Source organism: Zasmidium cellare (assembly GCF_010093935.1).
Source record: "Zasmidium cellare ATCC 36951 unplaced genomic scaffold M409scaffold_23, whole genome shotgun sequence".
Lineage (NCBI taxonomy): Eukaryota > Fungi > Ascomycota > Dothideomycetes > Mycosphaerellales > Mycosphaerellaceae > Zasmidium > Zasmidium cellare.
The window spans coordinates 394725-418547 of NW_022986967.1; the positions used below are offsets into that span (position 1 = coordinate 394725).

The following is a 23823-nucleotide window of genomic DNA, read 5'->3' on the forward strand; positions in this document are numbered from 1 at the left end:
CATCATCAAGTCAAAAATACCCAACCCATCAAGGCCTCCTCGTATCCGCCCCCTTCCCAAAAACCCAATCCAACATTTCCCACCTCATCCCCTTGAAAGGCCCTTTCCCTTTCGGTCTGCCGCCCGGCCCTGTCTGATTGTGACGATGATGATGGGGAGTTTGCCGATGTCCCCTGGCCGTCTTCATTCTCCGAGGCAAGTAATAATAGTGTGAGCAGCACATGCAAGCAAGGGAGGGCTCGGGTCAATCACATCTGCGCTTAGTCGGGAGAGTGGTCATACGATCCATCTCATCTTCATCTCACTCGCATAGGGCGGACGGGGGAGGGAGAAAAGTTGCTTCGCTGTCAACTTCTCTCACCTCTCATCCAATCGATGCTTTTTCTTTTGTGTTGCCAGCGCGCCGCGAGCAAGTCCGTCCCCAGCAGGGGGTGGTTTTCCCAGCCGCCAATGGAACGCTGAGGAAAGGAGAAAATGGACATATCCCTTGTGGAGCAGAGAGGGAAGGAGCGTCGAACACGTCGCACAAGGCATCACCGATCTTTCCTCTCCTTCCCACTGATCTAGCAGGAAGGGTAGGTACCTATTACAATGTATTTACATTTCTCTCTCTCTTTTGTCCATTTCCCATTTCCTTGCATTGCCCGTCAATGAGATCATTAAAGCATGCACTCGATCCCGTAGTCATCTATTCGAGAGCCAGCTCGAAGAGACGATAGACAGAGACCATTCCAGCGGCATGATTTCTCATCGCGCCGTTTCCCTCCGTTTTACGATTACTCCGTTGCGTGGCCCTCCTTTCCTCCATGCGTATGAGAGCTCCGTACCAAATGCAAACAAACAAACAAGTAAGTGCGAATCACAACAAGCCGCCCGTGGTATCTCAACGAAGTACAGTAGTGGTGTCAGAGTACAGAAAGGAAGTTCGGGGAAGCAAAGTGATTCGCTTCCTCGTAGGAACCAGTTAATCAAAAGAGCAATTGCGATTGCGCCGTAGTGGTGGCCTGTATGCAAGTCCTAATGCAGACCGAAGATGTCGTGCAAGCGTTGCAGCGTATCAGCCATCGTATTTCATTAAGGGCCGTTTAGGATGTAGTGAACTCCATCGCTGAAAAGGGGGATTGGTGTAATGGTTGGTTGCCCAAGTCTTCTATTCGCCCGGTCAAGAACGCCAGTTGTACCCGATGTAGTGGTGAAGCAGATTATCGCGACCTTGCAGCGGCTGACGCAGAAGAATCTGCGCCTGCTTCTGCACTTCCTGCGCTCTCTGGATCGAGTTGAGCGAGGCACCGAAGTAGCACTACAGCCAGTGTTAGTGAATGAATCAATGCCACGCAAATTGCGAAAAACTCACGGTCCATGATCTCCTCTTCTGCCACACCCATTTGGTAGTCGACCAAGCCGTGCTTCTCGATGCTGTCGCACAGTCGCACAAGCTCGCGTGACAGGGTCTCCAATGTTTGCTGGTTCATGACGGATCGTGGCTCGCGCCGCGGTTGGTTGTCGCGAATCCATTCCCGAGTCATGTCGAACTGCGCCTGAAGAGCGGCCCGCCAAGCATTGTTGAACTCGTCCCATAGACGGATGCGATCGTCGTGGAGGTTGTCGTCGTCCCTAGTAAGCCCTGGACCTACAAATTAGCAACCAATATCACGCGTTTCGATGGAGCACGTGCTCACCTAACGCTTCTGCATTTCCCAGCAGATAGTGCGAGATGTCCATCAAGAGCTGGCCGACGTCGCGCAATTGCTCGGCTCGAACGTTGGTGAAGAGGGTGCGAATCTGCGCTTGGTAGTTGTTGAAGGCTTGGTCGATCGACTGGTTGGATTGAGGCGTGTACTGGGCAGCGGCATACGCAGAGTATGCGCCAGGCTGTGTCGGGTCCATCATGGCACCGTAGGTCTGCGATGCTGAAGGGCCAGCCTGAGCATACGCGGACTGGTATTGTGACGGCAAATGTGGTGCCGCCAGGTCGGGCATTGTCGCACTGGTGGGAACCGACTGTCCTGCAAGGTAATACTGTGCGGTCTGCGGTCCACCAAATTGGGACGCCAGTGTCTCGGACGCGATACCAGGCCTTTGTTGCGTGTAGCGCGAGACTGGGTCATAAGGCGACTGTGTCGCCGTCTGGGCCTGACCCGCCATGCCATACATAACGCTGGACCCGTACTGCTGATATTGCTGGGCGGTGTCTTGCTGTCGCGGCACGTCCGGACTCTGCACGCCCATGATGTGCGATGGGTAATCTGTGCCCTGCGCTGATGCCGACGCGCCAGTGGCATACTGCGAGCTCTGCGCTGCGAAACCATACACCTGCGCATCGCTACCTGCTCTTCCCGACGAAGGTACGGTGGTCGGCGACTGCGGGATGTAAGACGACTGCCGAAAGCGTTCGACAGTTCCAGGCGTGGTGTACTGGCCGGTCGCCTGGGCGCCGCCATGCTGCTGCTGTTGCTGCTGCTGCTGCTGCTGGGTGGTATATGGATTCTGCGCGTATTGCCGTCGCGATGGATCATTATAGTCCATCACAGAGTCCGAGGAGGAGCGGTCCCAGTCTAACCCTTTCCGCGACGCCAACGGCGAGAAAGGCGGTGATGCATAGACAGTCGCCAGATTGTCGGTTGGAAGGAAGTGACGATTGGACGCGACAAGGCGCTGCGCCTGGGTCTTTGAAGATCAACGACGGTGTTGCAGCCTTGGTGCACCTGGTGAGTAATAGTTGGGCGAATATGGCAGAGCAAAAGGGTATCGAGACGCGTCGAGGGGCGCCAGCGTGGAGCGTCGTCAATGGCGGCTCTGGGCAAGCAGGAAAGTTGCTGCAAGAATGTTGCGGCCTTGGGTTGATTTCCGGGTCCGGTGGTGCCCAAGAGCGCTGGGTATGCGGATTAGGCAAGATTGCAGTGGTCGTGCCGTCGGCCACGAAGGACAGTCAGCCAGAGTCTGGAAGCCAGGGAAGTGTTCTAAAGTTGTGTTGCGGCGGAACAGCAGCTTGGTCGATGGCGGGGGCGACAAGGAAGGCACGAGGGCAGAACGAGTGACTTGAGCTGGTCTTTGAACGAGCGACGAAACAAGAGTCGGGCTGGCGAGTTCCTGGGCAGATTGCAGGCCGTCAGAATGGCAGTGCACGCGGAAGAGACCATGCACGCTGGGTTGGGTAGCCGAAGTGTTGCTTGGATACGTCGTGAGCGAGGACCCGGTCGTGGCGCGGGGTTCGTCGAGTTGGACTGAGTCGATGATGGGAAACGGGACAAGGAAGCAGTGCCGAGAGCGGACGAGCCCTTGCTGGCGCGGTGGATTAAGATTCGGAAACGCAAGGCGCGTGAAACTGCGAGGCCAGAGTCTGTCTGGCAGATTTGGGCGGGGCGCTGAGGTGTCACAGCCCTGGTCGCTGACTGACTTGCAGCAGCAGATGGTGAAGAGGCGGAAAAGTGAGGCTCGAGGGAGTGGCGAGCCGGGCGACAATGGCGAGGCGGCGCGAGCCCGGGCGGACAATAATATGAGGAGCAGGAAAAAGCGCAGGCAGCGCCGCGAGTGCAATGCGGACGGGATGCAGTGGCTGATATGGGAGAGCGATATGGCAGATCGGCAGCATGCTGCTGCTGCTGCGGCAGAGGATGCGTTTGATGAGCGGCTGTCAGTGTCGTCAGAGCCAAAAGGAGCCGCAATGCAGCACGGAGGGTGAGGACGGATCTGAGGAGCGTGCGTGCTGCGACAATGAAGAAGGCTGCCGAGTCACGGCGACGATGGGGGAGATGGAAGAGGTGCAGTGGGCGTGAAAGCGAGCCGGCCAGCCAGCCTAAGCCTTCTTGATCCGACCCGCCTGGCTCAGTCTTCACTACTCACCACCACCTCGCGGATCGACGGCCGTTTGTGGCAGCCCAACCTTCAGGAATCAGGGATCATAACGCAACAGAGGCGTAAGCTGGACGGCCACCGCGATTGGCCGGGCGCAGATGTGCGTCTTGCAAACCAGGTCCGCAGGCCTCATGCAGCTGTGCTTAGTGTACCATGGATGCTGCCCGTCTGCGGCCTGTCTGTCTGTCTGGACTCCCGATCAAGGCTACGCCTCTCGTCGCCATGCTCTCAGCCATTCCCTCGGCGACTGTTGTTGGCAGTGGGCAATACGGTCGGGCGTCGACGACACACGGGCGATAGCGTGGCCGCGAGCGTTTGAGGGCAGACGTGAGCTTTCGTCGACTGACGCTGGTTAGAGTTTTGCTAGCAGCGGGCCAGAGCTGCATTCGACAACGGCCGGCACAACCGTCTGGGCGCCGCCATCGCCCTCCGATACCAGTGTCTCGTCCTGTCCGACCTCCTCCTCCACCTCACCTCGTGTCTGCTCCTGCTGCGTCACCCCGTAGCCGTGACAACTCGCAGCAGCAGCAGCAGGTATGCGAACATGCTGCATGACGACAGCAAGGGATCAGCCGCCGTGCAGAGAGTTTGCCCAAACACTGCGCCTAGCGCTGCTGTCGACGCCCTGTACCTGCAGCGCCGTTTGTACCTGACTTGTGCCTTGATCCATGCTGCAAACTATCCGACTGGTCCGTCGCCAGCCCAAGATGCTGCCGCCAGCGCAGCAGCCTGCAGTCACCGGACTGTCCAGCAGGTGGGCCCAATGCCCAGTGCTAGTCCGCGAGAGGGAGATGCAGCCCAGCGACGGCCTCGAGATATCACATCCCACGTCGGGCACATGTGCGCTACGGTATGCCGCTGCCACCTCACGTGGCCCCAATGCCGTCTCCGGGACTCGCGCCGATCGCTGAGGGCATACATCCTGGATGAAACTGCCTGTCGTCTCGCTTCGCCTTTCGACTCGGGCCACAATGCAGCAGGTCATACGCCTGTGTCACTCACCACTGCGGCGGTGCAGCAGCATGTCAAACAACAAACAAACGCCACCCCAGCAACCGTGAACCCACCGTCTCTGCGCGAGAAACCCGAGTGCAGAAACTTCAGATGCAAAACAATGGTTTCAAAAGGTGTAGCTTTGCCTGTGACAAACCCCATCTGAATCTCGATTCAACCGAGAAAACGCTTCCACGCTACAACGATACGGTATGGCGGCATCGCGAAAAAGGATCGACCGCCCGCACTCTTCGGCTGCCGGCTGTGCAAATTTCTGCAGGGGCGAACGTCAGGTTGTAAGATTGATGAGAAACGCAACCTCCTGGGCAGCTTTGCATGCGCTCATCAATGAATCAATTTTTCGCGCTCTCCCTATCTCCAGCTCTTATCGTGCCCGAGCATCTCCATATATGAAAGAGGGCCGCAGCGCCCATCAATTTCGACTCGGCCTCCTTCACCTCGACATTGGACAGCGCATTGCTCTGGACAAGCGCGGATCCACACGGCACCCGCAATCCCGACGAGCGTTTCAGACTGGGCCTTCCAGAAGCCCGGTTGAGAGAGAAGGTCTCAGCCTCAAACTTCGCCTAGGATCGCCTCACTTCTCACGACAGCGACAGAAAACGATGCGACATCTTCAGCTACCATCCACCTTCATCCTCGCCCAACACGAGATGCTGCTACGAGGAACTTGGGAACAAGGTCTTGTCGAATTCATCATCAGCCTCAATCGTGAGACGTCGCGATTGTTGCTGCCATCATCCTCGCTCGATTCTTGCAAAATGACAGATCAACCTCATCTCGTGCCGGGTTGGCGTGGACCACCTCAACCGCCTGCCAGCGCTGTCCAATTTTACTCACCCGAAGATTGAAAATGCGCCTACCTGTAAGTACTACTCATCGCAGAGGCCATTGCGAATGCTCATGACGCATCGTTCCTTCCAATCCCTCTCCTCACAAAAAGAAAGTCAGTCTGCGCCTTCCTCATTTGCAATATAAAACGATCTCCCACGACTAGCAAAAAAGACAAAACAAACAACTGTCAGACGTCTCAACTCTCAAGCATGACCGGCACAACAAGTCACAAGGTCAGACCCTATAACACACATTTTAAGCCCCCTCCCCTCCCTCACACGCACGCGCCATCTTCCCGCTCGTTGGAAGATGGATCATCCTAGAATTTTCGGTATCGTCGGTAAGATCAGAAAGATGGTGCCTGGCGAGGAACTGGCAGGACAAGTCTACCTTGACCTCGTCAGCATGATGTATCCGGTTGCCACACCAAAAAGAAATAGAAACATCAACTTCAGACAAGACAAGACGAGTGACGGATGGATTCTGGCTCCGACTTGCAGCATGAATCGCATACGCTTGGCATACATACGACTCTACAGCCTCTCATCTGAGCGCCAGTCCGTGACAGGCTCAATTCAACTCAACCCGCACGGACATACACACTCCTTCTGTCCCTTTTTCATTCCTTTCCACCCCTTTTAAACTTTTAATAACGAACATCGTGGAGGATGTCTGGGTATCTTTTCGTCACGCGATCAAACGGGTTAATTGTTGAAAGTTGTTGAAACGGTCGTGGAGACTTTTTCTCCTCTCGCTTCCTTCAATCATGAAACAAAACAAAGCCGAGAAAGATCAAGCCCACGACACTGCATCATGTGAGGAAACACCTCACACACGCCTATTTCGAGGCGGTGTAGGTCTTCTTTGGGAACGGGTACCTGTGGAAGAGAAAGACGTCAGCGGTAAGGATCCAACAAGACAAATGTGTAAGGAAACACCCACGATGGACCCAATTCACGCAAGCTCTGCGCTGCGAGCCACTGTCCCTGATCAACGCAAGAATCAATATCCTTGCCCTGGACGACACCAGCGAAGAAGCCGCCGGCAAAGGCATCACCCGCTCCGGTAGTATCGACGATCTCCTCCTTGCCGATAGGGTGCACCGGCCACGACTTGGCGTCGCCCTCGCCCTGGACGGCAACGACGGTCGGATCGGTGCCCTGGGTGATGATGGCGACGCGCTTGCGCTGCTTGTTCTCCTTGGGAAGGTTGGCCAGGTGCTTGGCAATGGTCGGGATGTCGTGGGTGTTGAGGTCGTGCGAGTCAGCGTACGAGGTGGCCTCCGTCTCGTTGCCAATCACATAATCCCAGTAAGGTGCGGTCTGGTCGAGCGGCTCCTTGAAGAACTGCGGGATGAAGGGAGCGGATAGCGACAGGATGAACGGCTGTTGGAAACGGCGATCACATCGGTCAGCATGTCAACATCCCAGAAGCCGATCGTGTGAACTATAACCACGACGTACCTTGTTCTTCTTCGCGGCCTCTTCGGCAAGCTTGAGGATGGCCGGCACGCAGACTGTCAGGTGGTAGCCGCCGACAAAGTATGCTTTGGCTTTCTCTGCGATGCCCCAGTTCTCCTCCAAGTGCTCAATCTTGTAGCAGTTGGCAGCCGCCAAGTCTGTGCACATGCTCCTGTTGTGTCCTGTAATAATGACACCGCACCGGCCAGTGGCCTGCTCTTCGTCGTAGCGGTAGCGAACCGCGAGACCGGCCTGCTTGTTGGCGTCTTGCAAAATATCGGCATACTTGTCCTTTCCGACGCAGCCGTAGAAGACTACCGAGTCAGCAGGGAGGAGGTACTGTCGCGAGAGAACAAGCCGTTAGCACAAACACCTTCATGAATCGCGTCGTGATCCTTCTCTTCGAAGCTGCGAACGAGATGCGACCCCCCTCAACGCATCATGACACGCATAGAGTTAAGCCTCAATCTTCCCTCAATGCAACGTCAAGTGTCATATTGCCAAGATGTGTGTGTGTGTGTGATATAGACAGGCATACCTGTGCACCTCGCGCCGTGTTCTGAGCCGCTCCTCCCGCCAGCAGCTTCGCATTCCGGTTCTGGATCAGCTCCTCGTACAGCGTCATGTGCTTCTCCTCGGCGAGGATGGCGTCGTTGGCCTTGAGGCCGTACTGTTGCAGCACGGCATCGTCTCTGCCTCAGGAGTCAGCCGTTTCAATTCCCGGTGGTGTGGAAAGTTGGAGGAGTCTGGGCCGGTGAGGACGGGAGGTGAGGTGGACTTTACTCACCCTTGGCCTTGGATGTCGAGGAGTGGGTTCTCCAAGCAGAGAAGCTCGTAGGTGTGGTCGGCAGACATGTTGGCGGCGTTGTCACGAGGTCAATTGGTGAGAGGAAGGGGAAGAGTGTGTTGTTGTCGAAGTGAAGTCAGCTCGGAGTTTTTCAAAAGCTCTCAAGTTCCTGGCTGGAATGATGAGCCCCTCTCGGTCTCCAAACACCCCACCATCGGTCGCCGACCACTCCGACATCGTCATGGAATTGGACGGCACGTGTCAATCAAAATCGGTCCGCATGCTTCTCATTAATGCTGTATCTATCTGTCTCGTATACGTGATCTCGGAATGCCTTCTCGCAGGGGAAAAGACACTTCCCAGGGTATCAATGCAAATGCAAATGGAAACGCCTCTCCTATGATGTGTATGCACGCCGCTAAACGCTCCCAAGAAAATCCATTGTAGCGACAGGGCCAGCCAGCCTTTCACATCGATATCTAAACCATCAAAGTCAGTACATGTCAATCTACTCTTCAGACAGCTGCATTCACTTACCAAATCAACGTTACTAAAGTCTGGGGGCGATTTGCGGAAGACTACGCGGCCCTTCGAGTCGAGTGCAGTTCCGTCGTTGCTCATCCAGATGTTCGTCTTTTCCTCTTTATCTCCATCGGCCGACTCAACCATGACGGTACTCATCTTCTTCGCTCGCTTGATCTCATCGTCACTGACTCCCAGAACATCGCGTGGGATCCAGACCACCGGACGACGAGCACGCAGGGCGCTGTGCTGGAACGAATATCGGACAAGGAGATCGCGATCTTCGGGACTGAGATCCTCCAATTCGTCGGCGAAGCCAGAAAATAGAACATCACCAACGGTGTGCTGTGCTTCAGGGTCCTTTGGCGGCTGATCGGCGCGTTTGCCATCGGCAATGAAGCGCAGTGCTCCCACAGCCTCAGGAGCAACTCGCTTCCACCTGTCCGTTGCCCAGATAGGCTTGCTCTCCTTTCGCTCATGCCATCGTCCCTGATCAGACTGGGGCGTAGACGGCTGACGTCCAGCATCAGGTGAGCTTGATGAGTGAGGCGTATGATTGCGCTTATGCTCTGCAATACGCCTCTTCTCATCGTCTTCAGCAACATCTCCCGCTTCATCGTCTTCTCGCTCGTGATCCTCGAGTACATCTTGAATATCTCGGGTGTCCTCAGCCTGGGTGAGCGGCGCAAACTTGCTTGCTTGCGCTCTTGCGAATTCCTCGTCCCTGATCACAGCCTCATCCTCCAGCGTGATAGGCAAGTACTGGAACAATGGCTTGAAAGCCATGTTGATCAAGATCTGATAGGCAACGGTAGCTACCAAGACCACGATCAGAATGACCGCTTGCGCGATAGCAGGATCTTCCGCCAGTGTGAAGCACAATCCGATCATGCAAAGTTCCAGAAAGTAGAGGCCTGTGAAGAGTTGGTTGATTGCGACAGGGAACAGCCGTCCACCTGTGTCGACCCGGAACTGATAGACGAAAAGGACGTTGTAGCGGTACACGATCCAGAACAGGCTGAACACAAACAGCATGAAGACCAGCATGAGAGGGGAGATGACAGAGTAGATAACTCCTATCGCGGCGAAATTGGTGAACGGCGGGAAGAACGATCCCCACTGCACGTTACTCAGCGTCGTCTGGCGTCTCCATTTGGCGCGCGCCGTGGAGTCGAGCATTGGGGCAAGAATGAACCAGGCGAAGAGTCCTCCAGTCTGCACGAGCGCACTGGCCGAGTTCGAGAGCGCCTGCACCGTCAAGTAGGAGTAGAAGTAGTTTGACGCCGCCGGGAGAGTCTTCGCCAGGGTCTGGACGATACTACCAGGATTCGAGGCCAAGTTAGAGAAGAATTTGGTGAGACCGCCGGTGATGGTCACGACAAGGAAGACCTGTATGAACAAGAAGACAAAGTACCATTGCTGAACACCAAGCTCTTTTGCGTTTCCGGTCGGCACGCCTTGCTGCTGAACCAAGAGCCGGAAGATGATCGGAACGAGCAGAAGGATCAACGACAGCAGCACGGGTGGCAAGACACCCTGTATCACCGATTGAATCCATTTCGGGGCATCCAACAACCAGCTAAGCCATGGTATGAATGTAGCCAACTGGGTGATCTGGCCGACGATAGAGGTGAACGCCACGGGAATAGCGTAGAGGACAACCAGAGCGGCACAGATGATCAAAACTACGCCTGTCCGGAGGTAGCGCTCCCACCATTTGATGGACATGTTGTCCCAGATGACATCGTCTGGACTGATCTCCACCAAGCGCGGTGACATCTGCTGAGGTACATGGTGACTCAGAGACTGGCAACACATATGTGCGGCAACCTGATGGTTGAATTGGATGAAGGCAGAATTCATGTAGGGGAATTTCTCCACATCATTCTGGTCAGTTTCAATCTCCAGGTTCAAACGTGCCAGCTCCTGGCGAAGGTGGTAGATCCGATCGACTTTCTTGCCCACAAATGGTATGCTAGGGAACCAGGACGGGCTGAAAAGGGGAAGACGAATGGTCTCGCGATCCTTAGGTTCAATGTACCTCCGCCAGTATGGTTCTTCGTCCTGATCCTCGTCCCAGTCTTTGTCGAACGCAGAGGGGTATTCTTCCTTTGGCTTGTCGTCGTCTTTACTCTTCCAGAACGCCAATTTGTCGGTCCAGCTGCTCTTCACAAGCTCCTTTTCTGTTGTCTTTTCCGGATGCTTCTCACTACCTGTATGTAGAGGAAACTCGTCTTCTTCTTGAATATGTGGCTGAGGTGATGGGAGTGCGATGGCTTGGTCGTTGTTTTTGAAAATGTCCAAGAACTTGCGCTTGGGCTTGTGGGAAGGCGGCTCCTCGATTTGGAGGGTCGACTTGGGCTTGGAATCTGCCGATGGTCTGTTGACGTTGATGCTGGGCACACCCAGAGTGGACCCGTTGCTTGTCGGCGAGCCTTGCGCGGGCTCTGCTGGAGTGGACTGCACCGCAAGAGGATGCCTAGTCTGTCTTGGAATGGTGTCCATCGCCGCTTTCTCACCCACACGTCTGCTGTCGGCAGTCCCAGGCCGTGATCCAGGCTGCGCTCTTGCGCCGCTCGGTGAGCCATATATCGAGTCATCCGCTACAAAGCCACCACCAAGTCCGCCCTCGTTCAGAGTGTTGGCAGTGCGATTGAAGTTGTCGCCAGCCTTGTGGAAGCCGGCATCCGCACCTGTAACAACCTTGCCTCCAAACTTGCCAATGCCTTTGCCCACCGCACCTAAGCCGTGAGTGACTGCACCAAATGGGTGGTGAGACTGCTTGTCGTACTTTTCCTGCTGGTGCTCCTCTTGATCGAGTATATCTTGCATGCCGTGTGAGACCTGGCCCTGTTCGCCTGCACTGACACCTCCACTCTCAGCCATCTGTTCTGCCGCTGCATTCTCGTTTGCCTGGTCCTGCTTCTTCTCTTCCTTGGTCTTCTTCTTACGACCATCCTGCTTGGCCTTCCTCTCCTCGGCTTTGGCGTTCTCCTTTCGACACGTCTTGATCAGAACAGTCTCGGCGTCCTCGAGGTTCTTAGCAATCTTATCGCGCAACTGCACCTTGTCCGACAGTTCATCAAAGTTGCGATTGATCCAAATGTTTCTGATGCCTCCTGGGAACACATCATAGAGTCCAGATAATGCTTCGAGAGTCAGCCACTTGCGTGGAATGCCAGTAACAAGCACGGTGGTGGCTGATGCTCTGATGCGGTGTTGTGGACTAGTGAGATATGCCTGACGGACTCTTATGTAGCCTCGAAGCTCCTTAAACACAACGTAGAAGAACCAGCCGATAGACAGCACCGCTAGGATCGTGTGGGCCCAGAGGTAATTGCCGTCGTTGGGACCGAGATTGGATACGGAGTATTTGTCCAAGCCTTTGGCACCACCATGTGCTGAGTGGTTGATGGGAAGTAGAATCGGTAAGACAATGAGAGACATGGGCAAGAATATCTTGAGCAGCATGCGCAAGAAGCGCAGGAAGAAATAGGCGTCGAGTCCGCATTTTTGGATGAGGGTGAGGTTGGAGACGGTAAAGAGTGGGTAGAGCCATCCCACTATGCCTCCAGGCGGTTGAGCGACTCGCTCTCGTTCTGGAACCAGGTATGATCGGGGCCGGTATATTCGCGATAACCTCAGGCGGATGATGGCAAAGCACAGCAACTGGACGCCCAGTGAACCGAACGAGACAGCAAGTGCGGCCACGAGCTGACTACCACTCTGGCCTTGCTTGTTCGCTGCTGTGCCTGCACTACAGTTCAGCCAGCCAATAAGGCCACCTTGGCATGATTGCGTCGGTGCTGGGGGCGCCGACATGGTGTTGCCGTCCGAAGGTGGGACGCGTCGAAGTCGTCTGGTGTATGCGCGGAAATATTATCGTGATCCCATGGATGCGGCCGTTAAGTGTGCTGCGTAGGAGCTCGCAGGAGAAGGGTGGAAGTTGTTGACGAGGGGATTGTGGGAGCGTTGCTGCGTTGCTTGCTTTGCGGGCGCCAAATTGTCGGACGCGACTTCCAGGGCGCCCAAACGAGCTGGACGATTGGCTGCACAGTGATCCTTGCAGGTTACGTCAGGACGTTTCGCCTCCAAAACTCAATCTGGTTTGTTTCATCATCAAACTTTTGGACGAACGCCTACGAATTGATTTAATTCCACGAATACGTTCATCAAAGACATGTCAAGCTTCTGATTTCAAGAAACGGCTCAACACTGCTTTGTATTTCCATTTGATTGATCCAGCAGTGTTCACAAGTCGCCAAGCGGCCAAATGCCACTGACGTCCCCCTGCAGAAAATCCGATACGAAGTTGGAGGTGGGGAACGGCGACCCACATGACCCGCCCCTGGCTCCTTCAAGGTCGACTTCACTTCATCCTCCCACGCCATGTCAACGCAACGATTATGGCTTTCACGTGCCAACACTTGGCTGGACACGTACTGAGGTTTTGGATATGAGCCGGATCGCTGCAGGTAGAAGGCCTCCAACCGTTAGCATCGATACAATCTGCTTCATGACCTCGTGCTGCTGAACTCATCGCTCTTTTACTTACTTCAAATCTGCGTCGTCTTTCCAACTATGTCATATCTACGATCTTCCACTCAATGTACGGGCAAGAACTAAAGTGATCTGGAAAGCCGTAAAACAAGAGCAGCCTGGCCACCAAGGATGTTCCAAAACGTTCACCTACTCGCAGTCGAACCCGAACCAATCCAGACAACGAAACACATCCCCGGGACCTCCAACCCGCAAGCAAAAGAGATTCCCAACGAGCCCGAACGCCTGGCGACAAAGAGGTCGAGAAACTATCGTCTGGTGACAGAGGATCGCTCCGCTGAACCCTGAAAAGGACCCGGTACTTTGCACGATCATCGCCTGGGTGTTCGCCTCCGTCGCTGGTCGAGTGCATCAACCACTGTGATGTGACTTCTTGAGAAGCTGAAAGCGGAGGAGATGTTCTTTTCGTTGGAGTTTGCGTCGTTTCGGATGAGCTTCGACAAGTTGCGAGTGGCGAGGAATAGAGGTGAGATGCGTTCTCATAAGGCATGTCTTGGGGCAGCTGTAAGTGCTTGGTCTATGCAAGCACGCATGTGGATGCCAGGCTGTCGCTCACATGCTCGACTTCAACGACAGCCAAAACTCGTGCATTCAGGTGCACGCAAGACATCTTGTTCACATATCAGGCTTTCCACGAGATAAGGAACGAGGCTTATGTGTCCTGGATCGCTGCTCTCGAGGGTACGAGAACACAAACCGGATCATCGTCATCGTCTGTACAGTTCAACCATACTGAGGTGTGCCAACTGACATTCTTGCCACGATTTCAGCTTCGAGTATCAGCCGACGGCGCTATCAGACTCAACATCTTGCGTCTCATGACAACGACGCTTGACGAGTCCTTGTCGTGTCCTCCTCATACTTCTCCCCTGCCCACCGAACAGTCTTTGCCATCGACAAACTACTCACGATGCGACTTCTTGGACTTCTACTCGCGACACTCAGCCTCTGCTGCGCCCTGGTCGCCGGCTACACCAACAGTTCCATGCTCATGGATGAGAATGACTTCTTGAGAAAGCGCTGGTATGGCGTACCAGAGTACCCGGGTAAAGGCAAAGGCAAAGACCCCTTCGTCTACCCCTGGCCCGTCGTCTGCGAGAACCCCTTCATCCAACCCGTCTACTACTGCTTCCGCGACAAGCGATCCGCCGAGAACCTGCAGGAAGTCGTCAACCAAGCCATCGCAAAATGGGGTCACGCCATGAGCGTCTCGGCCTTGACCTTCGAACTGGACCCGCTCACGAAGGGCGACCCCACCATGCCGTGCAGTCAGCTGGAGAGCAAGTTGCATGACTCGCTCGTCATCTCTGACGAGTCCCTTGATGACCCAGACCTGAACAAGGTCAAGAAACACTTCAATAGTGGCTTGTGCTCGACCGCGACGACGGTTGGGTATACTTACGAGCCCGCGGTTCCGTTCAGGCATCATCTCAGGTTCTGTGACCTGCAGCCGTGGGATGCAGAGGCGGATATGGCGCATGCGGTGAGATCTATGACCCATGAATTAGGTACAGTCACACTCATAACAGTCGTCGTGCTATGTTCGTTCAACTGACAGAAGTCTGTTCACAGGTCACGCAATCGGTCTCCAGCACGAGCACCAACGGCCCGATCGTGACAAGTATATCGCGATCAACTACAAGAACATGGAAGGCTACGACGACATCGAAGCTCTCGTGAAAGAGGACGAAGAAGAGTACTTCCACGAGGACGTCACAATCGAACGGAGGATTCACGCAACGTACGTTCGCCAGAAAGACTGAAGTATACCACACCCACCGAAGGATATTGCTAACAGCTATCTAGATGCCGCTCGGAGCTCTACAGCCGCGACTACTTCCCCGAAGTAACCGACTTCCTCGCGGGCAACGAGCTCGACGCGCCCACCTCCCAAGAAAAATGGGAAGCCTACGAGTTCTCGCAAAAATTCGACTACCAAAGCATCATGCTCTACGATGCCACTGCGGGGCTGAGCGACAAAGCCAAGAAGGCGGGTCTATACGTCATTACCAAGGCGGATGGCAAGACGCCGGTGTGGATGGGTGGCAGTCGAAGCACTGATGACTACAGTATCAGCGAAGACGACATTGCCCGCGTGGCGATGCTGTACGACGCACACACCGACGAGTGCGAGAAGGCGAAGAAGGGCGAAGTCTGGAAGAAAGCCGGTTCGGCGCCGAAGGCATTGAAGGTGAAGATCCGAGATGTCTTCGAGGGAGTGGTACGTGCGCCGCTCGCGGTGCGGAAGAGGGATGAGATTTGAAAAAGAACGAGGGAGGGGAAGGGAAATATTGGGCAAATTCTTCAATGTGTCTTTTTGAAAGCCATGAGAAGCGGTACTCGATTAGGCTTGCGATGTAGCCGTTGTAACTATACAAATTGTACCCTAGATCTTAGAATCGTCAATATCCTCCTCTACGTCTTGCGTTTCCTCGCAGCCTGGGCCTTCTCATTGCCACTGGCAACGACACCGTCGACCTTCTCCTCCAGCTCACCCTTGACGTTCTTCGTATCGCCTTTCTTGCCATCCGCAGGTGCTTCCAAGGGCTTGCTCGCCTGCTTGGCATCGACATCCTCGTCATCGCCGCCCTGTCCGAACTCGTTGACACGGGTGTAGTCGACCTTGTAGGCCCATGCCTGGTACAGGTAGACGAAGAAGATGACGTCGTCGCGCAGAGTGGCGAGACGATGGAGGATGGGCATTTTGATGGTGAAGGCGAAGAGGTCGTCTATGAAGGTGTTGAGGAACTTGTATGCCATCGCTCTGCCGGGCATGTGGGCCACGGACTTCAGGCGGTAGTTGATGTAAAGGGAGGGGACCTGTGTACGATTAGTACGTGTTTGACATGCAGAAATTGTGATCAGACTTACCATCATCAAGAAACCATAAGCGTAGACGCTGCCGACCAATGTGGTGATGATGAACGAATACCAGCCCTTGTGAGTTTCGTACACAAGCGAGTAGCCGGCGTAGGCAAGCAAAAGAGGCACGGCGAGAATTCCCATGTACTTGAACGCGATCCGATCGTATTCCTCGGTCTGCTCTTCTGTCTCGCTGAGTTTGTGCTTGTCCTCGAAGACGACAGTGTATGGCAATCCGAGCTTGTACGAGTAGGTTCCAGGTGCTGGCTCACGAACGCGCACATTGACAGTCTTGGTGATCTTCCAGGCCTCGATAGCAATGCCCATTCCTTGACCAAAGAGGATCATCCAGCTAGTGTTCTCGTTGTTGTCCATGAGATATAAGAAGATGATGGTCTGCATGACCACGTTCGACAAAATCGTGCGGACAGACACGCCGACGTTGTCCTTCTTCTTACGCCAGTGGCCAACATCGCTCTTGAAGGCCAGAAGCTCGAATATCATGTGCAAGACACTGACAACAGCGGTCGTGCCAAGCAACCAAGGGTTAGTATCGAGAAGGGTCTCCTTGATCATTTCCAGCTCAGAACCGTCGCCGCCACCTGGGGTCGACTCGCCCAAAGCAGCCTTTCTCGCAGTCTCCTTCATGCCCTCGTCCATGCTCGACATGACACTGAATGCCCAAGTTTGAAGGGTCGATAGATCCACGTTGATTGGCAGCGTCTCGAATGGGTGGGTAGAATTGAGCTCCGTCATTTGCGACTTGAGCTGCCAGAAAGTGTTGAGATACAAGACCGGATAGTACCAGCTGTTCTTTCCGGTAGCATCGCGAGCGCCAGTCTGTTCGAGGGTGTAGTATTGCCTCATCGCGGGGTGCATGGCCGGGTACTGTTGGACTCCAGTGTCCGGCACAAAGGATAGAGTGAAGTTAGGATGGTAGTATGAAGCAGATCGAGGTGCCTCTTCTTCTTCAGGATCCTCCTCGACTGTCTCATTCTTTCCCTCAAGCAGACTTCGGGTCTTGCGTACTTTCTTCTTGAGGAGATGTTGTGTCAGGGGTCTCAGCATGCGATAGGCCTTGGACGGGTCGTATCTAGGGGCAGCTGGATCCAGCTCTGCACCGTGCTGGCCTATCAAGATATGGGCAAACAGTGTACCGTTGTCCTGCACGCTCTTTGGAACCGTGAAAAACTTCTGTACCTGGCGGTAGTCTTTCTGAGATCTATCGATTGAAAAGTTCTTTTCATTCAAAATCAAGCTGTCTTTTGGCATCTGGTTCAGGGAGGGTATGATGACGCTGGGCGAGATGTACAGGCTGACATCGAGGGTGGTGTTTGTCGGCCAGAGGGGGTAGATCGTCTGAGGAACGGCGCTGTAGTCTACCGTGACCGCTTCTGAGCCAGGTTGTGCGACCTCTGGTGCCGGTGTTGCGGCAGGTTTTTGTTGACCCATGTACGTTTTTAAAGCATATTGGATCGCCACAAAGATGAGTATATTCTTCCCGATAGACCATGCCTTGCTCATCCAGTCGTCCTGCTGTTGGCCTTCGGCGGCCGCTGGGGCCTGTGTCTGCTCAGGCATGATTGCTGAACGAGTGCCTGGCTGAGGTGAGGTTGGTGAAGTGGTTGAAGTGGTTTATCGACGGCGGTCCATGGGGTTGAATGGGTATCGATGGTTGTAGTTGAGGAGAGGGTGGATGTCGACGTGAAGCTGGCCTAACTTTCAGGCCAAACGAGGTACCCACGTGGGGCGGCTGGACTTCGGCAGATGCTTGGAGATAGCGGAGTGACGACGAGATGCTGGCTGTCAATGTACAATGTACAATCGGCTCAGAGAAATTCGTTGGTTCAATCACCTCTCACTTCACAACGATATCAGAATCATTGCATGTCCCCAGGCAAACAGACACAAGGCGTAGCTTTAGCAACCATCGGCAGCCGGCAGCCAAAGACTAAAGTGAGGCCCCAGCTTTGCCTGCGTCACGCGCTCGGGTGGGCGGTGATCAAGTCCGACTATCTCGACCATCCGCCATCGACCATCATCAACACCACGACACCGCCTGCGATACGCCTCTCTTCCACCGCCCGTCGCGGTGAGAACGCCTCAGCACACATTCACCTATTGCGACTTGTTCATTCACTCCCCCACCGATTTGGCAGGACGCCGCCGTCCTCTCCCGCATCCGGAGCTTGATACTCGCTCGACTCGGCCATCCATCCAGCTCCTTCGACCGGCACCACAACCAACGCCCCTGGACCACCGGCGCGACTTTCACGCCGTAGTGACACCATCGCCAACATCCCATCTCCACCATGTTCTCTGAATGTACGTGCTGCTTTGTAGCCCATACCCCGAGGCACCAGCGTCATCCCCAACCGCTCGCGTGACTAACCTCCACCTGACTTCAGATGCATCACGCTTCTTACAGCAGTCCAACAACCGCCTCTCCTTCACCCAGAATGACGACCAGCGAAACCAGTCCAGAAACCCTCTAGATCGCCGACGTGCGCCAGCCAGCAACTCACGATACGTCCAGCGTCCCGGCATGGCACCACACCCGTACCACAACCCCTCTGCATCGCAATCTCGCTTTCCTTTCGCCAGCCGAGTAGCACGTCAAGACCCATCCGCCCCTCTGTTCTACAGCGCTACAGACGACTTCCAAGACGAGGACGAAAACGATGTGCACGAGAGGGAGGTCGCCGACTACTACGCTCTCCAACGAAGCCGGCAACACTTCGGGCGCAGCAATCTCACTGAAAGCTCAGAAGCAGAAGACGATGGCATAGAGAAGAGTGATGAGACACAGAAAGGTCAAAATCATGACCGAGATGAGAGCAGGCAAAGAGGCAGAGTGGGCGCTCCACAGCCACCATCGTCACGAGGTGAAAGCGTGCCGGAGTCAGAAGCGAGTAGGCCGAGCTCAAAGGGCAAAGGGCGTCTTTTCGACGTCAATCTGAACAGCACGATTCACGAAGAGCCTCCCGAGTCGTTGGCCAATATATCTCCATCGATCGATCCAGACGAGCCGCCTACGCCATACAGGCCTTTCAAAACCGCCATCAAGTCTAGCAGATTGAGCAGTCTCTTGCCCATGGAGACCGACGAGGAGACCCAACATCTGAACCCTCGGCCGCCCTCTCCAGACCGTGAGAGCGTGCCACCAACTGTTATCCTGCCATCGCAGGAGCCTCCCAAGCACGATGCGTTCTGGGCCAATCTATTCACCATCACACTCTTCGCCATGTTCGCGGCTTTCGTCGTCATCTGGTTCCAGACATCTGCACCGTCGAAGAAAACGCCTTTGGGAGATACAGTTTACAGCGCGCTTCGCGGGAGCACGAACATGCTGGTTTGGGATACTCTGATCGCTGTGGTCGTGGCTCTGATTTGGCTGGCACTACTCAGAAACTACGTCCGGCCTTTGATCTACTGCCTGGTGGTTGCAGTACCATTGGTGCTTTTCGCATTCTCGCTCTATCCCTTCATCAGCAGCTTCAAGGGGTCGTGGAACGGCGCTTCTATTCAAGACCGCGCCATGCGATGGGTCTCCCCAATTCCAGCAGTTATGGCTGTATTCTGGACATGGAGTGTCTTTAAGAACCGCCACAGTCTCTCCAAATCTATCAGCATCCTGGAGTTTAGCATCAAGGTTCTGGAAGTGCATCCATATCTTTTGCTGCTCGGATTTGCCACCCTAGCGGTTGTGGTGCTTTTCTCTTGGACCTGGATGTTCATGTTTGAGCGCGTCTTCCTTTCAGGACGCTGGGTTGGAGCCAAGAAATTCATCCTCTACGCCAACAGCTGGTGGTTGGGTGCTTACTTCATACTACAGTTTCTGTGGTCGCTGGGCGTCATTGCAGGCGTACAACGAGCTACAACTGCCGCCACGGTGAGCCAATGGTACTTCCACCGCCTAGCAGTACCACAGCCAGCTAGTCGCGAGGTTGTGAGGGCTAGCTTCCTTCACGCTGTCGGGGCACTGTTTGGCACGGTCTGCTTGAGCACGTTCTTGGCGTTGCTGGTGAGGCTTCCCCTGATTATACTGCCGGGAAGAATATCAGGACTGCTGAACATGTGCGCGTATTGGATCATTCCGACAAGTCTGGCCACATTGACCAACCCGCTTACCCTGACGTACGCCGCCATTCACAGCAATCCACTTGGAATCGCAGGTCGCCAACTCGCACAGCTCAACTTTGTGAGCCGCACCAACCCGAGCAACACACTTGGTCCACGCAACTTCAATCCTATCGGACAAAACGGAAGCACGCTCCTGCCATACCGTCTGTCGAAACTCCTGCTACAAGCAACACGATGGATCATGTCATTTGCCCTTGGATTCGGTGGATGGGTTCGAGCTGCCCATAGCATCAAGCTGGATGGAACTGCAGCCGGTTTCAGGGGCAGCTTATACGCCTATGTCGTGGCTCTGATCGCTGGTACCATTGGTTTCGCGGTTCTGGGAGCTGTCGAGAACACGGTCGGTGCGATTGTGGATGCGGCCGTCATTTGCTGGGCAAGTGAGAGCAGTGGTGGTCGAAGTGAAGCGAGGTTCTGCAGAGAGGCTGGCGAACTCTTTGGTAACGACGGAGGGTTCGATAGGGATGCGCGAGTGGGGATGCCATGATCATGACGAGGAAAGGCTACGGCGTCTGAGCATTTGGGTTGCTCTACGAGTTGGACGATAGATGGAATTCGGCGCAACATTGGGCACAAAGGCGAAAGGAAGGTTTGTCACTTTTTGTTTTTTTGGAATACCCGAGACCACGAGCGACGTTCGATGCATTCACTGCACCCCCTTTTCTTGTCTTATGATGATGAGGTGGGTAGATTATGTTACTACGTAAGATACGACATACAGGTAGATTCGTTTTACCACATTTTGCTGCGGGCTGCACAGGATCTGTCATTTCACTCGAAGTGGAACGCACGCACATGCAATTATCATCTCTCCGATGTCCCCCAAACAACCACGCCTCTGGCTATACTCTAGGCTGCTTAGATGTCTCACGAGTAACGAAGATGAATCGTTCTTTCTGATACACAATATCATTACTGTACGTCACTCCATTCGTCCGGTCATATCTACATCAACATCCACTCCATCAACCATCTACCTAATGATACCCATTCCTCTTCTTAAACTCCCTCTTCCTCCCCCCCTGATTCCACCCTCCCTTCCCACCATACCTCGGCTTGCCCTCCCCAAAATGCTCATACCCATCTTTCCCGCCAACATTCCCCCAATTCCCACCATTCCCCTGCCCGCCCCATCCATGCCCATGACCATATCCATGTCCGCCCTCGCTACCGGGCACGTCGCTCAACCCGAGACACTCAGCCATCTTAAAGAAGATATCGATGCTGTTATACACGCCCCCGAAGATCTCCTGGCAGGGCCCCATGGCGAAGACGGTGACGTCCGTGAGGGAGTGCACGCCCTGGTCGGCGTCGACGGGGAGGGTGCCGTTGTAGGTGATTCCGCCGCCGTTGGGCGAGTCCTCGGGGTTCGCGAAGTAGTCGTCTTCGTCGAAGCCGGTGATGTTGGTCGCGGGGACGCGGGGGCCGTCCTGCGGTTCATGTTGTTAGTCGATGGCGTGGTTGGGGGTGGAGGGATTGGGATTTTGTGTAGTTTTACAGTACATACCTTGTTGACCTGGTAGTCTTCCACGTGATCTGGCGTTGCGCCGAAGCCCTGCGCGAGGGTATATCGCGGATCCCAGTTGGACGGGAAGTTGCTATCGCTATATCGCAGCTCGCCCGTGTTGATATACTGCGACAGCCCGGACTTCTCGTACTGCCCGACCGCGTGACGCTTGTCGCGATCGTTGTCCTGCTCCTTCAGATAGTGCGTGTCGACCGAGCCGAAGACGTCGAAACCGTGGCCATGGTCGGCCGTGACGACGATGAGAGTTTCCTTCAAGGCGCCGAGTTCTTCGAGGTGCGCGATGCTGTGCTTGATCGTGTCGTCGAGTTCGAGGAGCTCGCCGAGCGCGCGGTCGTAATCCAGGACGTGCATCATTTTGTCGACGGACGCGGCTTCGCTCATGATGAACCAGCCCTCGTCCGAGGCGCGGTTGTTGAGGATGTCGATGGCTTTGAGGGTCATTTCCTTGAGGCCGGGTTGGTCTGCAGCGTCGCCGCCTTCGCAGTTGGGGGCGTCTTCGTTGCCGGAGAGGTTGTCGGTGTAGACGTTGCGGTCGAGCCACTTGGCCATGTTGCCTTGGCTGAAGATGCCGAGAGTTCGCTCATTCGAGGAAGTAGCATCCAGCGCAGTGGCATTATAGACAACGTTGTAGCCAGCATCGGCGAAAACCTGGTAGTAATCCAGATCGTTATAGGTCTCGCCACCCAAATCTGGGCTGCAGAAGTTCTCTGCTCCTCCACCGAACAGAACATCAGGCCCGGTCCAATTCGTCCAAGTATAGTTCACAAGACCGTGTATGAAAGAATCGATAACGGCGCCGTATTCGCCTCGATCGCGGGTATGAGCAGTGAAAGCAGCTGGCGTCGCGTCGGCAATGAAGGCTGTCGACACGATACCGACGTGACCGCCGTACATTCGGTGGAAGATCTCTGCAATCGACTCAACCTTTGGGTCGTCGAATGGGTCTGGAGACGTATCTGCGTACACTCCCAAGGCGTTCACGGTCGATTTGTGGCCAGAGTAGAGAGCAGTGGCAGAGTTGGCCGAGTCGGTGATGAAAGTATCGATCGAATGGGTCATCTGGTGGCCCAAGACTGGAAACTTGTCCATGGCCATGGTGCTCTGGTATCTTCCGTTGATAGACTTGTGCCCGATCAACCTCGCAGCCGTGATCATATTGGCAGTCATACCATCTCCAATGAACAGGAGCACATTCTTCGTCTTGCGAACATGTTCGATATCCCGGACATGCCAATGAGCAACAGTTTGCGTCCCATTATAAGTCAAAGTCGCAATATAATCGCCCGGCTCGTACAGAGCCACCCGTCTCCAGGCCTTCGACGCAACATTCACCACCGAAGGAGTATCTGCGTCCTCCGCGAAGAGATCTCTGTCAAAAGCTTGTCAGCACCCAAGCCTTCAACAACCCGAGCTTTTCGCAACCACAACACCTACTCATAATAGCTGAAATCCCACGTCTCCAGCTCCGGCTCTTCGCTCTCGAAGTACTCGCTCACGGTCGCCGCCCTGGCGCCAGCCTTCCCGATCGTCAAGGTGAAGTCCTCGTCCGGCACGCCATTGGTAGCTTCTGACCCATTGACAGGCGCGTGCACCTCAACCCGAATGTCGAAGTACTGGCCCGCGAGGAAGTCCTGCTGATCCGGAGGAATCACGCATCCCAGCGTGGGACAGGTGCCAAAGCGCTGGTACGTCTGGGCCTGTGTGACGGCAGCGAGGAACGTCGAAGCAAGAGCTACGCCCAATGGCGAGCTGGAGAAATACATCTTTTCCGAGATAAAGAGCAGAGAGAGCCTCGCTGGGAAGAGACACAAAGAACCTTGATGGTTACACCCTGGCGACCGGAATATTTATATGAAGAAGAGACGGCGCACCCCGACCTACTTTTTTTCCCTCGTCCACCACTCTGCCCACCTCGCTAGCTGTCGTGCAACCGTATCGTACCTGCAGAACAGCACCAACACACGGCGCAATGGCTCAGAACACCCAAGAGGCAATGCCTCCCAAGCCGCCGACATCAACGCAAGCCTTCCATCGGTTGGGACACTGCTTGGCCGCATATCCTCGTGCAGTGCTTCGCGTCGAGAATTGGCCGCGGTGAGGGGGGCCTCTCGCTACGCCGCTTTCCCTCCTGCCTTTCTGCGATGGCCAAGGACGGTAGAAAGGTCTTGGGAGTCTTGGGGGAGATGCGGGCCAAGAAGGGCGAAATATAAAGAGGACCAGGAACGGCGCCGGGTCTGCAGATGGGCATTGCACGTGGG

The 23823-nt window shown here is 54.9% G+C and overlaps 8 protein-coding genes across 8 annotated transcripts; 3 read left to right on the plus strand and 5 right to left on the minus strand.

Moving 5' to 3' along the window:
• Nucleotides 1-1202: 1202 nt before the first annotated feature.
• M409DRAFT_24571 (uncharacterized protein) lies at nt 1203-2526 on the minus strand (the record flags this gene model as incomplete). The annotated part of the gene is made up of 3 exons (XM_033807295.1): nt 1203-1300; nt 1355-1624; nt 1680-2526. The coding sequence occupies 3 exons, from the start codon at nt 2524-2526 to the stop codon at nt 1203-1205; spliced, it is 1215 nt and encodes a 404-aa protein (XP_033666075.1).
• A 709-nt stretch (nt 2527-3235) lies between these two features.
• On the plus strand, nt 3236-5720 carry M409DRAFT_56065 (uncharacterized protein; the record flags this gene model as incomplete). Its single annotated transcript, XM_033813178.1, has 5 exons — nt 3236-3633; nt 3724-3955; nt 4223-4695; nt 4836-5144; nt 5231-5720. The coding sequence occupies 5 exons, from the start codon at nt 3236-3238 to the stop codon at nt 5718-5720; spliced, it is 1902 nt and encodes a 633-aa protein (XP_033666076.1).
• Nucleotides 5721-6541: 821 nt separating this feature from the next.
• On the minus strand, nt 6542-8018 carry M409DRAFT_24572 (uncharacterized protein; the record flags this gene model as incomplete). The annotated part of the gene is made up of 5 exons (XM_033807296.1): nt 6542-6581; nt 6646-7088; nt 7167-7502; nt 7702-7855; nt 7951-8018. The coding sequence occupies 5 exons, from the start codon at nt 8016-8018 to the stop codon at nt 6542-6544; spliced, it is 1041 nt and encodes a 346-aa protein (XP_033666077.1).
• Nucleotides 8019-8417: 399 nt separating this feature from the next.
• M409DRAFT_24573 (uncharacterized protein) lies at nt 8418-12294 on the minus strand (the record flags this gene model as incomplete). The annotated part of the gene is made up of 2 exons (XM_033807297.1): nt 8418-8429; nt 8488-12294. 2 exons carry the CDS (start codon nt 12292-12294, stop codon nt 8418-8420), a joined length of 3819 nt encoding a protein of 1272 aa, XP_033666078.1.
• A 1648-nt stretch (nt 12295-13942) lies between these two features.
• Nucleotides 13943-14795, plus strand: M409DRAFT_56068 (uncharacterized protein; the record flags this gene model as incomplete). Its single annotated transcript, XM_033813179.1, has 2 exons — nt 13943-14540; nt 14605-14795. 2 exons carry the CDS (start codon nt 13943-13945, stop codon nt 14793-14795), a joined length of 789 nt encoding a protein of 262 aa, XP_033666079.1.
• Nucleotides 14796-15447: 652 nt separating this feature from the next.
• On the minus strand, nt 15448-17475 carry M409DRAFT_56069 (uncharacterized protein; the record flags this gene model as incomplete). The annotated part of the gene is made up of 2 exons (XM_033813180.1): nt 15448-15852; nt 15904-17475. 2 exons carry the CDS (start codon nt 17473-17475, stop codon nt 15448-15450), a joined length of 1977 nt encoding a protein of 658 aa, XP_033666080.1.
• Nucleotides 17476-18206: 731 nt separating this feature from the next.
• M409DRAFT_67455 (uncharacterized protein) lies at nt 18207-20524 on the plus strand (the record flags this gene model as incomplete). The annotated part of the gene is made up of 2 exons (XM_033817409.1): nt 18207-18219; nt 18303-20524. 2 exons carry the CDS (start codon nt 18207-18209, stop codon nt 20522-20524), a joined length of 2235 nt encoding a protein of 744 aa, XP_033666081.1.
• A 490-nt stretch (nt 20525-21014) lies between these two features.
• M409DRAFT_67456 (uncharacterized protein) lies at nt 21015-23328 on the minus strand (the record flags this gene model as incomplete). The annotated part of the gene is made up of 3 exons (XM_033817410.1): nt 21015-21467; nt 21545-22934; nt 23000-23328. 3 exons carry the CDS (start codon nt 23326-23328, stop codon nt 21015-21017), a joined length of 2172 nt encoding a protein of 723 aa, XP_033666082.1.
• Between the last annotated feature and the right edge of the window lie 495 nt (nt 23329-23823).